General features: G+C 32.8%; 1 protein-coding gene across 2 annotated transcripts in view; it reads left to right on the top strand.

The window, feature by feature from the left end:
* Stag2 (STAG2 cohesin complex component) overlaps window positions 1-18924 on the top strand; it is a 126786-nt gene that overhangs the window by 82142 nt on the left and 25720 nt on the right. For both annotated transcript variants that reach the window (XM_077793569.1, XM_077793568.1), the window contains exons 11-23: window positions 248-346; window positions 443-522; window positions 3152-3259; window positions 6084-6195; window positions 9144-9261; window positions 9672-9775; window positions 11060-11152; window positions 11275-11364; window positions 12020-12223; window positions 13980-14050; window positions 14353-14440; window positions 14537-14617; window positions 16658-16750. In XM_077793569.1, the coding sequence (XP_077649695.1) occupies window positions 248-346; window positions 443-522; window positions 3152-3259; window positions 6084-6195; window positions 9144-9261; window positions 9672-9775; window positions 11060-11152; window positions 11275-11364; window positions 12020-12223; window positions 13980-14050; window positions 14353-14440; window positions 14537-14617; window positions 16658-16750 (1341 nt within the window). The remainder of the gene's footprint in view (window positions 1-247; window positions 347-442; window positions 523-3151; window positions 3260-6083; window positions 6196-9143; window positions 9262-9671; window positions 9776-11059; window positions 11153-11274; window positions 11365-12019; window positions 12224-13979; window positions 14051-14352; window positions 14441-14536; window positions 14618-16657; window positions 16751-18924) is intronic.

Here is an 18924-nt window from a genome sequence, read left to right as displayed (position 1 = left end):
TCAATGTTGAATTATTTTTTTGTGCTGAAATATTACTAGTCTGTAGTTGGTGATGGTAAGAAACAATATCCTATCTTCATTAACTATTTAATCTTAAAACATATGTACTGAGGTTTATTTTTACATTATCTAAGATCAGTTTCTGATGAAATGCTATTGAACTTTAAAGTGGAACACATCACATAGGTATTTAATATTCGGGTTGGAAATTTAGACTTTGAATGTATTTTCTCTTTGTTTCTTTTAGCAAGGTGAAGTAAGGCTCAAATGTCTTACTGCTCTACAAGGGCTTTATTATAACAAAGAGCTTAATTCCAAACTGGAGCTATTTACCAGTCGGTTTAAGGTCAGTATTAAGTATTTTAAAAATTACTTAAAATTTGAAGGTGTTTTTCTTTCTCTTTTAAAAATATTTTAATTTTTTTTTTTTTTTGCTTTTTAGGATAGAATTGTGTCTATGACCCTTGACAAAGAATATGATGTTGCAGTACAAGCAATAAAATTACTCACTCTTGTTTTACAGTAAGTATGTGTTTGTCATATATTACTAAAGTACAGATATTGAAATAATACACTAGAGTACTTGTTTCAAATGCATCTAGATCTACATTTTATTAGCTTAAATTATGTGGTTTTATAGCTTTGAAATTTATTTTATTATTAACTGTTTTTTGAGAAGGGGTTTCACTGTGTTGCCCAGGCTGGTCTTGATCTCCAGGGCTCAAGTGATTATTCTGTCTTAGCCTTCCAAGTAGCTGGGACTAAAGGCATGTGGCACTGCACCTGGCTAGAAATTTAATTTCCTCATGTAAAGTTGAGAAAACAAAGCAAAAAGGACCTCTGAAATTCTAACTGAGCTAGGAATTCAAGAGTTCCCATTCTCTAGGTTTATTTGCTTCCTATTTAACTAGTTTTGATGTTCTTGGAAAAAAAAAATGTCAAAGCGTTTGCATATGCTTTTTCTTTTGGTCACATTTTCAGAGTATCAGCATTTACTGAATCTTAATAGAAGATGTTTTTATCTACTGGTAAACAGTCTGAATTGAACATATTATATGTTTTTTTTTTAAATATATTTATTTATTTTTTAGTTATTGGCAGACACAACATCTTTGTTTGTATGTGGTGCTGAGGATCGAACCCGGGCCGCATGCATGCCAGGCGAGCGTGCTACTGCTTGAGCCACATCCCCAGCCCCACATATTATATGTTAATATGTTATAGTATTACCATTTAAAATATTTTAGAACAGAAAACTTACCATTTTGACCATTTTAAAATACAAGGTTCATGTGGGCAAAGCATTAGCATCAAATGTGTCAATTTCTGCAAATCACAAACCCAGAAATCTAAGAAGAAGCAAGTCAAAAGTTATGGATCAGATCATTGACTGAAAGGAAATACAAATAGAAATATGTGAAAAGAAGTCCAACCATTTAAAGATATGTACATTAAATGATAACTTTTTTTATATCTTTTTGCTAGAGGAAGGTAAAAAATGTTGTTGAGGCTTTATAGAAATAGGCCCTAGTGCATCATTGAAGGGAGCATTAACCAGTTTAAACACGTTGAAGAAAAACTTGACAGTTATGTTTCAAAACTTAAAATGGCCACATTCTCTAATACATCATTGTTTTGTGATAGTATAATTTCTAAAACAATTGAGGTGTTAATAGAGGAAGAATTAAATTATAATATTTGATAACAGCTAATATAAGCACTTTTAGTGCATTGTATCATTTAATACAACAGCCCTGTGGTAGTGGTCATTTATTCCTATTTATGTGAAATGGGTCTTATTACAGAAACTACAAAGAAGCTGTTGTAGATATATTGACTTTTTTTTTTTTTTTTTTAAGATTTCACTTGTGTGTGGGGTGTTTGGAGCAGTCCTGACTATTGCTTTTTGTGGGGGGTGGGGTGTACTGGCGATTGAACTTAGGGACACTCAACTGCTGAGCTACATCCCCAGCCCTATTTTGTATTTTATTTAGAGACAGGGTCTGAGTTGCTTAACAGCTCACCATTGCTGAAGCTGACTTTGAACTCAAGATTCTCCTGCCTTAGCCTCCTGAGCCGCTGGGATTATAGGCATATGCCACCTCATCAAACTCTATTGCATTTTTCTTTAATGTTTAGTTGGATTTAAAAATTAAAAATTTGTTATAAAATTATTAAAAGTCTCCTAGAATAAGCAAACTGATTGTACTGTATGTATTTCTATAGCTTCTTTCTGTATGTCTCTGCAGCATGTTACAAACGTCTTTTCTTATTGTTGATTTTTGTTTTCTAGCCATGTATATATCTAATAACTGAACTTTGCAACAAACATACCTTTTCAAAAAGTTAAAGTGAATGATTACTGCAGATTTACAACACTTTAACTGGTTTGATTCAATGTCTTTTTATTGTAAGACAGAAATAGTTTTTCTCACAATAGTTCAGTATTATACATAGAAGAATTAAAATCAAATTGTTTTGAACCTTGAATTTGAACAGCTGACTTTCTTTTTTCTCAAAAAGAAGTAATGTCTAAGCCTTTACTATAGGGGAAAACCAAAAAGTAATAATAGAAAGGAATATATTCTTCAACTGTCTTATGTTTTTAGACTTCTCTCTCTGATGGTAGTCTTATGATTTTTAATTTACATATAATGGTAAAAACCCAGGTTGTTTACCTCATATTACCCTAGAAGCATATTGAGGAGGGAAAGCAGTGCCGGCAGCCAGGATCTCAAATGTCTCCAAAGGGAAGACCCCAACAATTTTTACCTTGGGATATTATGATTTATGGGCCCTTAAAATGAGTGTAATTTACCAAGAATATTTTGTTAAGCTTATTTTGTTCTTTAAAAATAAGTTCAGGAAAACGAGCACTACATTTTAGTGAGATTTTTTCCTGCATTATAGTTGGAATTAAAATTCTTTGGACTAGGCACAGTGGTGCATGCATATAATCCCAGCACCTCAAGAGGCTGAGAGGCAAGAGGATTGGTAGTTCAAAGCCAGCCTGAGCATCATATAAGTTTGATTTTTTTTTAAAAAAATTTAATACAAACTTGTAAATTCCAAGTGAATGGATTTTTGCATTGTTATTATGCTTAGAATTATGATATTACTAAGAAATGTGTAACTACTTAATGTTTTTTAGGAGTAGTGAAGAAGTTCTTACTGCAGAAGACTGTGAAAATGTCTATCATCTGGTTTATTCAGCTCACCGGCCAGTAGCAGTAGCAGCTGGAGAATTTCTCTACAAAAAGTAAACTTATATTTATGTAATTCATGTTCTGAAGTATGCTTTTGTAACAATAATTTGTTGTGATATATATACATACACATACACACATATATATACACACACACACATATATTTAGAAGTTAATGTAGATCAAATTGAAACTTTAATACTTTAATATTTCTTTTTTAAATGTTTATATTTTTCAAATTTATTTGAGGGCTAGGGTTGTGGCTCGTGGTAGTGTGCTTGCCTAGTATGTGTGAGGTACTAGGTTTGATCCTCAGCACCATATAAAAATAAATAAAGGTATTGTGTCCATCTACAACTAAAAATGTGTTTTAAAAATTGCTTTTGATTTTTTTTCTCTCCCTCCCTCTTCCCTCTCCTTTTCTCTTTTCCCTCCTTTCTTCTTTCCTTACTTTCTTCCATTCAGGATTGGTCCCAGGGATGCTTTACCACTGAGCTACAACCCCAGTCCTTTTTTATTAATTTTGATAAAGGTCTAACTAAATTGTCCAGGCTAACCCTGAACTTGTGATCCTCCTGTCTCAGCCTCCCAGGTCACTGAGATTAAAGTCATGCACCACCTTGCTTTAAAGGGAAGTGTACCCATAACTTTTAGTGGGTAAACTTTTCCATGTGAGGGATTGAACTCTGCCTCAAGCATGCTAGACAAATTCTCTACCACTGAACTTATATTCCCCCAACCCCCTAATGGATATTCTTTTTTTTTTTTAAATATTTATTTTTTAGTTTTCGGCAGACACAACATCTTTGTTTGTATGTGGTGCTGAGGATCGAACCCGGGCCGCACGCATGCCAGGCGAGCGGGCTACCGCTTGAGCCACATCCCCAGCCCCCCTAATGGATATTCTTTAGTTTTACTTAACTGTATTAATAAAGACTGGCTTCTTCCTAATTATTTACTCATATTATCACCTACTTTAGCTTCCAAACAGTATTTAGTATTAACCTAACTTTTCCTTTGCTTGAGGAAATCTTAAATGTTGTACTTCAATTACTAAATATAGTTTGAGGTAAGGCTCCCAAGAATCTTGTGGTCTCTTTAATGATGTTCTTTATCATTTCAGATTAGGTAGTATAAATAGTAGTGTGACTATCTGATCATAGCAAATGTTATATAATGGGGCTTTTGAAGAGAACATTTTGAACTATACAGACTAATTTTTTTGTAAGATTTTTTATTAAAATGCCTATTTGGGGTGCAGCATTTATTAGAAAGAATAGTTAGTATAAAACATCCACTGTACAATTTTCTTTAATTGTTATCCAGTGTTCTATTTTGTTGTTTCAGAGGAGAAACAGCCACAGTATCCATAGGAAAAGGCCACTTAGTTGGGATAATGTCGTAAAAAGAATAGAAGGAAATAATACATTCAGGTTTAAAGAAAAATGTATATCTTTGGGGGTGGGGTGTACCAGGGATTGAACTCAGGGGCACTCCACCATTGAGCCACATCCCCAGCCCTGTTTTGTATTTTATTTAGAGACAGGATCTCACTGAATTGCTTAGGGCCTTGCTAAGTTGCTGAGGCTGGCTTTGAATTTGCCATCTTTCTGCCTCAGCCTCCCGATCTGCTGGGATTACAGGCGTGTGCCACTGCACCTGGCTATATCATATATTTTTGTGCCTAAATTTTTAGGTTAGTCATTGTATTCCTTTTTTTTATTATATTTTTGTGATGCTGTGTTAGGCCCAGACCCTTGAGCCTACCACTTAACTTTGCTCCCAGTTCAGTGCATTCCTTCCTTCCTTCCTTCCTTCCTTCCTTCCTTTCTTTCTTTTTTTTGAAATGTTATTGGTTCTTAGTTATATATGATAGTAGAATCGATTTTGATACAGTTAAACACGTAATGGAACATATCTTATTCTAATTCAGACCCCAGTACCTCTCCTTCCCCTTCCCTCTCCCCTCTCCCCATACCCCACCACCTGCTGCCTTCTAAGGAAACAGTTGGACAAAGTGCCATAAGGTTTTTTTTTTTTTAAATATATATTTTAGTTGTAGATGAACACAATCCCTTTATTTTGTTTATTTAGTTTTTTATGTGGTGCTAGGGAGTGAACCTAGTGTCTCATACATGCTAAACAAGTGCTCTACCACTGAACCACAACCCCAGCCCATAACTTTTTAAAAACATTAAAAAATTTTTTTAGTTGTAGATGGATACAATACCCTTAGTTTATTTATTTATGTGGTGCTGAAGATCAAACCCAGTGCCCCACGCATGTGAGGCAAGCCCTCTATCACTGAGCCTTAATCTTAGTCCGCCATAAGGTTTTTGAAAACAAATAATTTATAACAGTATAATTAACTTGAGAAGCTAGTTTAAAAAGAGTGGAATGAAAAAGGTTTATAGTGATTATTTGCTTGAGTTTTTGATGTTGGACAATATCGTGCCTACCCAGCTCCCCAAAATTCCTTTGTTAGATGCTCTAATATGGAATCCAGTTAATATTTTTAAAAAATATTTTTTGTAGATGTAAATGGACAGAATGCCTTTGTTTTATTTGTTTATTTTTATGTGGTGCTGAGGATCGAACCCAGTGCCTCACACATGCTAGGCAAGTGCTCTGCTGCTGAGCTACAGCCCCAGGCTGGAATCCAGTTAATATTTTTGAATAGCAAATGTGTTTTGTTGTTGTTTTGTATTAGTTGTAGACGGACATAATGCCTTCATTTTATTTATTTATTTTTATGCGGTGCTGAGGATCAAACTCAGTGCCTCACAAATTCTAGGCAAACACTCTACCACTGAGCTATACCCCAACCCCTGTTTTTTTGTTTTGAAATGAGTATTTTATCATTGTTGTTGTTTGTAGGCTCTTCAGTCGTAGAGATCCAGAGGAGGATGGAATGATGAAAAGAAGAGGAAGACAAGGCCCAAATGCCAATCTTGTTAAGACATTGGTATTTTTCTTTCTGGAAAGTGAGGTAAGTTTATATTATCCATGTTCATATTTGAACATATTTATGTTCAGAGAATTTTTCAGAAGGCATTAAAATTATATGCTTTTTTCTTGGTACTGGGAATTGAACTCTGGGGTACTCAACCACTGAGCCACATCCCCAGCCGTATTTTGTATTTTATTTAGAGACAGGGTCTCACTGAGTTGCTTAGTGCCTCACTAAGTTGCTGAGGCTGGCTTTGAACTAGTGTTTCTCCTGTCTCAGCCTCTCAAGCTGCTAGGATTATGGTGTGCACTACCGTGCCTGGCTAAACTTATATACTTACTAAATACTCCATGTAATAATTAATTTTTACTATAACAGAGATCTCCATAACCTTTTATACTGTGGATTTAATCCAGGCATACTTTACCACTGAGCTACATCCCCTTGATTTTTTTGATTTTTTAGTTGTCAATGGATCTTTATTTATTTATATGCAGTGCTGAGAATGGAACCCAGTGCCTTGCACATGCTAGGCAGGCGCTCCACCACTGAGCGACCACCCCAACCCCTGGCTTTGAAATTTTGATCCTCCTGTCTCAGTCTCCTGAGTTGCTGGGATTACAGGTGTTCTCCACCATGCCTGGCTTACACAAACTTTTAGAAAAATAGTTTTATTTTTAGTAAGATGTTCAAATAATAGGATTTATATGGAACATAAATTTTTGAGTAAAAAAGTTGTGATTATCAGTTAACCACCTCTGCTTGCTATTTGTGTAACATTCATTTGGTTATTTAGTCTTTCTGAGCTTCAGTTTCCTAATAAAAAGGTAGTTAATAATCTCTCAGTTAACATTGAGATAATCCATATAAAGCACAGTCCTAGCACATTGTAAGTTCTCGCATGTTAATACTTGATATTAATAATATTGTAGATTTGGGTTTACATCAGTCTATCTTAAGTTGAAAATCTACCTGATAAATTTTTTTGAGAGGACTCAATTAATTTTTGGTGTTCATGTAATGAATTATGTAGTTTTATGGCCTTTTAATTTTCTAGTTGTTTCTGCATATAGATGGTATTTGAATATTGACAACTTTGCTAAATATACATACTTTAGTAATGTTAAAGTAGATTTTTTCAGATTTTCTACAACATATAGTCAGATCACATGCAAAGATAATTTTGATGCTTCCTTTCCAACATCTTTTCCATTTTTCTTTTTTTTGCCTTAATGAATTGGCTAAGACCTCTAATAGTATATTAAGGAAATGTGTTTCTGCTTTTATTGGGAAGATATCCACTATTGAAACATAATTATGTTGTATGTTATAGGTATTATGCAGATATTTATTATGAATTTGAGGGTGTTTCCTTTTATTCCTTTTGTTGCTGAGAGCTTCTAGCATGAATGGATATTGGATTCCGTAAAGTGCCTTTTTTGCATCCTTTGAGACGATTGTTTTACTATTTTGTTATATTGAATGATGTTTTTCAGTGTTGAACCAACCTTGCATTCTCATAGTAAACCCTGCTTGTTCATGATTCTTTTTATATATTGATGTTTTCAGTTTGGCCGTGTTTGAGAATATTTCCAGTATGTTCCTGAAAGATAGTGGTCTATAATTTTTTGAAAATTTATAATCTTGATATATTTTGGTATCACAAATATGCTCGGTCCCTCAAATGATTTGGAAAGCCATAGGGTCTTTTGGGCTCCACAGATGGAAGAGAATTATAATGCTTATTGGACTATTCCCTAAAGACCTATAGGGATACTGCTACATTGGTGTTCATAGCAGCACAATTCACAATAGCTAGACTGTGGAACTGCCCTAGATGCCCTTCAATAGATGAATGGATAAAAAAATGTGGCATTTATACACAATGGAGTATTACTCTGCACTAAAAAATGACAAAATCATGGCATTTGCAGGGAAATGGATGGCATTAGAGCAGATTATGCTAAGTGAAGCTAGCCAATCCCTAAAAAACAAATGCCAAATGTCTTCTTTGATATCAGAGCAGGGAGGAAGAGCATGAGAAGAAGATTAACATTAAACAGGGACGAGAGATGGGAGGGAAAGGGAGAGAGAAGGGAAATTGCATGGAAATGGAAGGAGACCCTCATTGTTATATAAAATTACATACAAGAGGAAGTGAGGGGAAAGAGAAAAAAAAACAAGGGAGAGAAATGAATTACAGTAGATGGGGTAGAGAGAGAAGATGGGAGGGGAGGGGAGGGGAGGGGAGGGGGATAGTAGAGGATAGGAAAGGCAACAGAATACAACAGACACTAGTATGGCAATATGTAAAAACGTGGATGTATAACCGATGTGATTCTGCAATCTGTATATGGAGGAAAAATGGGAGTTCATAACCCACTTGAATCAAATGTATGAAATATGTCAAGAATTATGTAATGTTTTGAACGACTAATAATAAAAAAATAAAAAATAAAATTTAGTTGTAGATAAAAAAAACCAATCAATAAATGCAAAAAATATAAATAAATTGAATTGAAAAGTGAAACACACTTTGTTTTGAATAACCATTATCACTCCCATTTAGTGAAAAATCATAGTGTATTTAAGAATTGAGAGGAGTTAACAGATGTAATATTAATTGGTCAAAATACGCAATAAGTATAGTTTTTTTTTTCTTTTTCCCAGTGCTGAGTATTGAACCCAAGGCTTCATGCATGTTAGGCAAGACCTTGTACTACTGAGCTACACTCCCAGTGCACATTCTCTTTTTAAAAAATAGTTTTCTTTTTAATGTTTGTTGTAAAAATGTTTAATCATGTTACCTGACAATGTTAATTTATACATAGCAAGCTAAGGCAGATTCTTCTCTGTTCTTTCTTTTGACCTCAAAAAAATAAATTGCTATTTGAGAGTTTGTGCATGGTGCCACAAAGCTTCCGTTCTTTGGAGTTAAGGCTAGTATGCTATTTGTCTAAGAACACGTTGCTCTTTTTTAATTTTAGTTACATGAGCATGCAGCATATCTTGTGGATAGCATGTGGGACTGTGCTACTGAGCTGCTGAAAGACTGGGAATGTATGAATAGCTTGTTGCTAGAGGAGCCACTTAGTGGAGAGGAAGGTAAGGATATTTAATTATGGTATTTTTGTTGTCTAGACACTATTGAAAATAGATCTTACTCATTCCATTTCTTTTAGTTTGTTAGTGTTAGAATAATTGATAGAATAGCCTACCTTGTGCATAATTTTATTTTCATATATGTGAATATTAAGCTGTGTTGCAAGATGTAATTGATGTCAATATTTATAATTTTTTGTGTCTGAGTTCATGTTTTGTTTGCTCAGAGATTTCACGTGTTGAGGGATTTGGGAAGGTTTAACTTGTCTTGATCTTTTCTGTGATAAGTAACTGGATTTTCTTTTGTATATCAGGTCAGATTTTGTTCATAGGCAGAAGAAACTGTTACATAAGTTACAAGTGGCATATAGGAATAAGTAGGTTAACTTCTTATTCTTTTTCTTTTTCTTTAGCTCTAACAGATAGACAAGAGAGTGCTTTGATTGAAATAATGCTTTGTACTATTAGACAAGCAGCTGAATGTCATCCTCCTGTAGGAAGAGGGACAGGAAAAAGGGTATGCTAATGTATTTTCAATATTCAAAACTGCATTTCTCTTTTCAGTATCTTTTTAAAAATTCCTATTTTGTCCATGGAACAAAAATTCATGATTCTTACCTTTTATTTTACAAGTTCAAATTTTTTATGTAAGAAACTTAGTTTCTATGCTGGGGCTCAGTAGTAGAGTGCTTGCCTGGTACATGTGAGGTACAGGATTCGATAGATATTGTCCATGCCTACAACTAAAAAAAATATTTTAAAAAAGGATAATTAGTTACTACCTGAGATACCGTGATTGACAGTCATGTTTTCACAACTGAATGTATTGTACCATTTTAAAAGGTGCATGTGTATGTTTTACTTTAATTATTAATTAAAAACAAGAAATTCCTATTTCTTGAGATAAAATTGTAATGCATTAATGCAAAATGTATTTGCAATTTATACCAATAATTCTGCGGGCTTTCAAACTTTAACCATGAGACACAAAAATACATTTCTACATTGTAAAATAGTACACATAAATGTCTGTTTGTCTTTTTTTTTTTTTTTTTTTTTGTGTGTGTGTGTGTGTGTGTTGCTAGAGATTGAACCCAGGGCCTTGTACATGTGAGGTGAGCACTCTACCGACTGAGCTATATCCCCAGCCCAAACGTGTATTTGTGTATAACAAAAACAGAATTTCTTGAAATTATACTGAAATATTCTATGTATTTATATATTTATTATTTTAATCAATTTATTTATTGTTGCTATCATTATTATTTTGGTGTCAGGGATTGAACCAAGGCCTTCTTCATGCTAGGCAAGTACTTTTCATAGTGCTAGACCCCTAGCACTCTGTTTTATAAAAATTAGTTTTATTTGTAAATTACTTGTATCAGCTTACTGTTTTGAATTCATTACCTGTGTGTCATGACCCAAAAGCTAGAAAAAGCTGAAATGATGTACAGTCTCATTATTATATAAGCTCCTATAGTAGATAGATCTCTTTTTGCTAACTAATCTTTATTCCTTCCAAAGGCAGTGTTGGTTAGTCTACTGGGTTATTGATTTTCCCTGTAAGACTTCTCAATTATTTTTTAAAAATATTTTCAGGTTGTTTTTTCCTTATTTTAAATATAATGAGTAAGTTATTCTCTTTTGTATCACTTATAGGGTTAAAGTTTTGTAGCAGTCACTTGTATGTCTATCATTTAAAATATAGTTTTATTGCTTATTTTGTATGTTTTAATTAAAATTTGAGCTCAACAGTTAGTGAGCTTAGAAAGTATTTATAAAAGACTTTGTATTATTTTAGGTGTTGACAGCAAAGGAAAAGAAGACCCAGTTGGATGATAGGACAAAAATCACTGAACTTTTTGCAGTGGCCCTTCCTCAGTTATTAGCAAAAGTAAGTTTGTATTAATATCCTAGTGTTATTATGAAATCACATTTTCTTAAAGTGTCTCAGAGTATTAGAATATTCACAGCATTATTTTGAGGTATTTAACATGATCTTTTTTTATTTCAAAGTATTCTGTAGATGCTGAAAAAGTGACTAACTTGTTGCAGCTGCCTCAGTACTTTGATTTGGAAATATATACCACTGGACGATTAGAAAAGGTAAAGTGTTTTCTCTGTATAAAAAATCCTGTAGAGAAAATTTTAGTTCATCTTAATCATTCTGTTTGTTTATATTTTTTGAATTTTTTTTTATAATACAAAAGCAAGCCTATGTCTTACATGTCTTCTATATATTAGACTGACTAATTACTCTTTGAGAATGGTGCTAAGGAGATTTCCCTTTGCTTCATGTTCATAGCTTTATCTTCGTTCTTATATATTACATGGCTTTATCACTGATCATTTATGGAGATTTGCCATGGGTAATTGGATAATAATATCAAAAGGAGCTAATATTCATCAAGCAGTTTTAATATGTTCCAGGAACTATAGGAAGCTCTTTATATGTAGTAACATTCTCATCCAAGTCCTAAGAGATAGGTAATATTATTCCCATCAAATTTGAGAAAGTAAGTATGAGCATATTAGTGTATTTACTTATCATGACTAGAAAAACACCTTAAAATGTATGTCCTGTGTTGTAACATTACTATATTTGGATACTTTCACTATTGTGGTATAGTTGTATAGTCACTTTATGCCTATTGTGCATACCTTAGTAGGCATTGCACACATTGGGCATGTGCTCTACTGCTAAGTTATGCTTCCAGACTTATATCTTAATTTTAATGAAAACAATTTTTTTTTTTTGCAGCATTTGGATGCCTTATTGCGCCAGATAAGAAATATTGTAGAGAAGCACACAGATACAGATGTTTTGGAAGCATGTTCTAAAACTTACCATGCACTCTGTAATGAAGAGTTCACAATCTTCAACAGAGTAGATATTTCAAGAAGTCAACTGATAGATGAATTGGCAGATAAATTTAACCGGCTTCTTGAAGATTTTCTGCAAGAGGTACATCCTATAAGTATTTTGTCAGTTGGGCTCTTTCTCTCCAGCAACCTAATTACTCACCCAAATATTCTTCCTGGTGGTAGTGTAGCAGTATGTTGAAAAGATGTTCAGGCCTTTTAATTTTGTGCCTTATCAGGCTACTATTACCCTTCCGCCAAAATAAGAAAGTGATAAAAATCTGTGACTTGGATTAAGTGGAAGACAAACTTGCATCTTTTCCTTTTGTTTTAAATCAGTGATCTGTTTGGTTACCTGGTTTTAGTTGAATAAAAGGCCATTAGGCAGCTAGGTGTTTATGAAACAGAAAAATAGACTAAGACCAGGTAGTTCAAAATGCAGGGGATTTCTTAGTGTTTTGGTGGTGATGGTGAGAGAGGCCTATATGGTCTTTGATATTGTAGGGTTTTAATTAATCACTGCTGTAACAACTCTTACTTTTGGAGTTTCCTGTGTTTTTCTGTTGTGTTTCCAAAGAGGTATTTAGTGCACTGACACTCAAGTATACTTGTAATTTATTGTCTTTTTTTTCTTGAAATATTTATTCACATTTGTATTTATTTAATTTACTCAAATAAAGTAGAAAGTCCTAATTGTTAATGTCTTTAACCTTTTCCATTTCACTTTAATAAGACTAGTTGTGATTAATGCCGGAAAAATCATATGGACTTTGTAATATCCAGGGTTTTTTTTTTTTTTTTTTGGGGGGGGTAATTTCCTGTATTCTTATTTAATCAAACTATTTAGATTTATGTGTGTGTGTGTGTGTGTGTGTGTGTGTGTGTATGTATGTTTAACATTGTAGGCTTATTACATTTTGCTAGTTGGAGAATGTGTAAGTATGTTAATGTATAATAATCACTTTCTTAGTTCAGAATTTCAGTGGCTGTACTCTGGACTTGATATAATTAAGATTAAGACAAGTTAATTTAAAACCAAACAATAGTTTATTTGCAACTTGTCGAAAAACTGAAGTTTAAAAACAGGTCCATATGTTTTTGAGAGACCTGAAATAGAATATAGTAGATTCAGTAGTGTTTACAGAATTTTATGTTTCATGTAGTAAGGCTCATAAAACTTTCCAAAACTTTGGTTACCCTGTCTTGGAAAGTATATTAACAAATGTTGGTATCTAGAAAGAACTAGCATATATAGTGTATATATTCAGAGGGTTGTCCCCCATTTATTTGTGATTGGTCTGATGTAGCTTTCTCAAACACCATGTTTAGTATACCTAGGTTTTACTTATTAGGTGTTGTCCTTTATGATCTCTTGCTTATCATCTTCTGTATTTTTATTTGTTGGCCGAGTATATTTAATACTGTGAAGTAGTAGATATCTTCATAGTTTTATGTCAACATTACTTAATGGAAAAATGGAAGAAGAATGTTATTCCTTTTTCTGCTCTAATGATCATAGTGTTCCAGTGATAATAACCTTGTGTTGACACAGTACCCCTGCCATTATAGCCTTAAATTTGCCCAGATCTAGGTATTAAATGATGAGGGTAATTTGTGGTTTTTATTTTTATTGTTATTTTTTAATTTTTTCGATGTTAGTGGACCTTTATTTTATTCAATTATTTATATGTGGTGCTGAGAATCAAAGCCAATGCCTCACACATGCTGGGCAAGTACTCTACCATTGAGCCAAAACCCCAGCCCCTTATTATTTTTTTTAAAGGTGGTATCACTACTTTGATAATATAGGATTTATTTTTTCACTTTGATGCTTCTTAATATATAATTCATATTCATAGGGGGAAGAGCCTGATGAAGATGATGCATATCAGGTATTGTCAACATTGAAGAGGATTACTGCTTTTCATAAGTAAGTTGAATCTTTAAGTTTATTATTTCTTTAGACTGTAGCAAAATCAACTTGCATGTTTTGTAAGTAAAAATTCAAATTATTTGCTAGACTGCTTTGCAGAAGAAAGTCATGTTTGCAATGGGGTATGACTGAAAAATTATCTAACACTTCTTTAAAAAGTACACCTTTATTTTTTGTTGTAGGAGCATGTTAAAATATTTTCTATATTTACTTTTGTAGCATTAGGTAATACTCAATTCCAAAACAGTTGTGATTAGTCTTTGTTTTTTAATATAATTTAATTCTGTCTTTTTTTGCAGTGCTCATGATCTTTCAAAGTGGGATTTGTTTGCTTGTAATTACAAACTCTTGAAAACCGGAATTGAAAATGGAGATATGCCTGAGCAGGTTCTTATTTATTTACAAGATACATACTTAATTTTGAGAATGAAGGCTTATGACTTTTAAGTTTTACCTGTATTCTGTTGGTTCTTTTTTTTACAGATTGTTATTCATGCACTTCAGTGTACACACTATGTAATCCTCTGGCAGCTTGCTAAGATTACGGAAAGTAGCTCTACAAAGGTTTGTGGTGGTTCAACAGTGTTTTTATTAGATTAAGTATCATTCCTGAATGATGCTTAATTTTCAGCAAACTTACACCTTTAATAAGGCTAGTTATCTCAACGAAATCTTGTTTATTTCTTTTCTGCTATGTATGAATGTTTATCTTTAAAAAGCCGTCCTGTTTCTAATTTGATGTATACCTAATGAGAGATTATTAAATATTGTTTGTTTCAAGGTATGATTTTTAATTAAAATAAGTGTTCACATGTGATGGTAGCATAATTTTTGAATTCTCATTATTGATGAGTATATGTAGAAAGATAATATTTTTTAAGTAATGACCAAGAACCTTTGAGAGGAACAGATAAGGCTATTGGATTATATAAATTAAAGATGATAAGCTAGCTTCCCTGGATTGTCTTATGCTTTTGTTTTATTTTGGTATCACCTTATTCATGTAAAAGATATCACTAGTGATATTCCAAATTCATGAAAAATTATTTTATGATTGAGGATAATGTACCAGGTATTAGGTCATAAAGCTTTTAAAACTTTACCCATAGGCAATCGATGGTGTGTCTAGTAATTGAACTACTAACCAGGGCCACATTTTCCATTTGTAAGCTGAAACCTTAAATATTGTACTCATAGTCGACGATGGTGCCTTACATATTATTTGGGCTCATTTCTTTAAACATTAAGCAGTTTCTGGGAGTTATATATTTAGTTGTTAATAGATATTTCCTTTAAAAAGGAATCCTCTTGATATTGATAATTTTCTTTTTTGCTTAAATCCACACAATAATGTGAAATGCTTAGTTTCTTCATGTATTTAAGATGCTATTATATCACGAGTGGATTTTCATTCTTGAAAAACAAATATAGTATTATTGGTAAAATAGTGTACTTTTGGTCAAATACCTGGGAAAAGTCTATTTAGTTAGATATCAAACTTATAGTGGGTAGTAATCATATTAGTATATATTTGATTTCTTTTACATATAGTAAAAGTTAAAAATTAAAATGGAAAAGAGACAGTTCCTTTGAGTAGAGGAAAAGGGTGAGTAGAAAATTATTTATGATGAAGATTGGTGGAGTTTTCACCAAGTGTGATCTCCAAGTTAAATCTATTTTAACTTTATTATATAAACCAAATAAGTACTGATATTCTGTGATTTGGCACGCAGTATCAGAAGATGGACCAAAGGTTGTAACTGAAATAAGTTAATGCAGTCTATCTATATAGAACAATTTTATATTTTAAATAAACTGCCAAATGTTTAGAAATATTGAAAACATAAGAATAAGATTCAACTTTTTAGCTGTATGTTTAAGAGACATCTTAAAGTTTATGATAATACCACAGAACTGATTTTTACCCCCTCTGAGTTTAAAAAAAAAAATGGAAAATGCCATCCCTTTTTAAAGATTTTTTTCCTCATTTTGTATTGATGCATTGTAGTTGTACATACTGATAGGATTTGTTATTATATATTCACACAATATACATCCCTTAAAATTTTTTTTTAGTTGTAGTTGGACAAAATACCTTTATTTTATTTATTTTTATGTGGTGCCGATGATTGAACCCAGTGCCTCACATGTGCTAGAAGAGTGCTCTACCACTGAGCCACAACCCCAGCCCACAATGCCATCCCTTTTTAAAAACTATTTTCTTCCATTCATGTGTTGGCCACTCTTCAATTAATAAAGTGAACATGGAGCTTATATTTTTATTCTTTTTAAGTATCCTGAGATGGTGGCTTTATTATAGGTAACTATATGTAATTATGTAAATTTCCCATTCGAAAGGACCCAGACCACTTAGGATATTATCCATTAATATTATTCATACTTTTAAGGTTGGAATTTGGTGAGATTTCTAAGAAAAATGACACATTTTTTCCTTTCTATTAAAGCTATAAAGTAGAAATTTTCATCAGTTCACAAGTAGAGTTAATGCATGTGGTAATATTTTGTGTGATTTTAAATAGTTTAACAAAATACATGAATTGTTTACACAATGTTTCAAAAATGTTCGTGTTAAATTTTTTCAAGGAGGACTTACTGCGTTTAAAGAAACAGATGAGGGTATTTTGTCAGATATGTCAGCATTACCTAACCAACGTAAATACTACTGTTAAGGAACAGGTTAGTATTTGCTATAGATCTTTCTTAAACAACCTTTATACAATCTGAAATAATGTAAAAAAACTTAAGTAATACTAAGATTAACCAAAGTAGAACTATCTAGAGTCTTCTTGAGTATATAATGCCTTTAAAAAGCAGATTAATTTTGAGCTTGCAACTAATAAAATTGAGTTATTAATGTTTACATGGATTTTTTAATTGCATTATAGATTACCTTCATATGGCAGTTGCTCTATGATGTTTCTTTATGGCACATGGTAAACACTCATTTATATAAATTATAGGTGTATGAAATTATAGAAATAATTCTTGAAAACAACAAGTTTAACAAGTTTCCCTCATAGAGGAAAAGTCCATTAGGTTTTGTCATCCCTGAGAATATCAGATGTTGACATTTTTATGCCCATCCTGACATCAGTGTGGTCATTGTCTGAAATAAAAAAAAAAATTAAATATGTTATTGAACTTTTATTTTATTCATTTATTTATATGTAGAGCTGAGAATCGAACCCAGTGCCTCACACATGCTAGGCAAGCGTTCTGCCACTGAGCCACATCCCTAGCCCTAAAATAAAAATTTTTAATTGCAATACCTTTCTTCTCAGTATTTCCTTCTCACCCTGTGCCTTCATGGTTTCATTACCTCCAGCCTTCTGAACTCTGGAAATAGACCTGGTTTGATCTTAGGTCTAAGATCATGTTTATTTTTAATTCCCTAATAGGATAAAACTTCATTGAAAACGTGCTTTTTTTCTTTTTTCTTCTTTTGGGTACTAGGAAATTAACTCAGGGGCGCTGGACCACTGAGGCATATCCCCAGCCCTATTTTGTATTTTATTTAGAGACAGGGTCTCATTGAGTTGCTTAATGCCTCACTTTTGCTGAGGCTGGCTTTGAGCTCATGATCCTCCTGCCTCAGCCTCCCAAGCTGCTGGGATTATAAGCATGCCCTGAAGGAACATGCTTTTTAAAATATTTTATTAGATAAATGTTTCATAAATGTTTCTTAAGAACTATTAATATTTTTATTTTTTTATATATTTTTTTTAAGAGAGAGTGAGAGAGGAGAGAGAGAGAGAGAGAGAGAATTTTTAATATTTATTTTTTAGTTCTCGGCGGACACAACATCTTTGTTGGTATGTGGTGCTGAGGATCGAACCCGGGCCGCACGCATGCCAGGCGAGCGCGCTACCGCTTGAGCCACATCCCCAGCCCCTATTTTTTTTTTTTTTGCACTGCTTTTTTTTTTCTAATTTTTTAATATTTATTTTTTAGTTCTCGGCGGACACAACATCTTTGTTGGTATGTGGTGCTGAGGATCGAACCGGGCCGCACGCATGCCAGGCGAGCGCGCTACCGCTGAGCCACATCCCCAGCCCCTATTAATATTTTTAAACAAAATACTTTATTACCAAAATACCAAAATTACTAAAATACCAAAATACTTTATTACCATGTGTAAATTACTACTGTAGTTGTAAGATGACAAGATACTGAATGAAGGGGTAAAAGCTTAAAGAAAAATTAAATGTGGTTAATTTCAGTAAAACAAAATATTAATATCTGCTTTGTGCCCTGTATTATAACTTGTCTTTCCATCTGTAGTCTTAATTTAAAATGCATTTGCTAGTTGACTTTGTGACCCAGAAGTTCTGTTTTCCCTTTCCCAATATATACTTTTTTTGCAGTTACATTTTGAGTAATTTTACCAGTGTTTGATTTCATTTGGCAGAGTTTTTATTAAGTTCCTTGATATAACTCATCCTTTGTTTATTAAATGATACTCTTAGAATTATCTGATGTGTAATACCTCCTTATATACTTTGTAGTTAATCCCCTTTGCATGTGAACAACGAGTGCTTTATCATAGCCATTTTTATCTTTATTCTAGTACTCATTTCCTTAATATGTTATTTTCTCCCATAAAACATAAATTGATACCAAGTTATGTATATTTCATAGTTGAAAATGAATACCCTTAAGCATCTTAGTATAGTACAGAGTATAGGCGATTGGAATCGGAAAACCTTAGGTTAAGTCCTGACTCTTGCATATTGGCAGCTTGTAGAAGCCATTTAATATTGCTAAAATTTTTGTGAAGATAAGATTTGTGAAATTACTTTTTAAGATAATAAAGTATTATGCAAGAATTAGTAGTCGTTGCAGAAATTAAA

The sequence above is a fragment of the Urocitellus parryii genome, chromosome X, assembly GCF_045843805.1.
Source record: "Urocitellus parryii isolate mUroPar1 chromosome X, mUroPar1.hap1, whole genome shotgun sequence".
Lineage (NCBI taxonomy): Eukaryota > Metazoa > Chordata > Mammalia > Rodentia > Sciuridae > Urocitellus > Urocitellus parryii.
The sequence above is the reverse complement of the archived record's forward strand: the minus strand, read 5'-3'. Positions and strand labels throughout refer to the sequence as shown.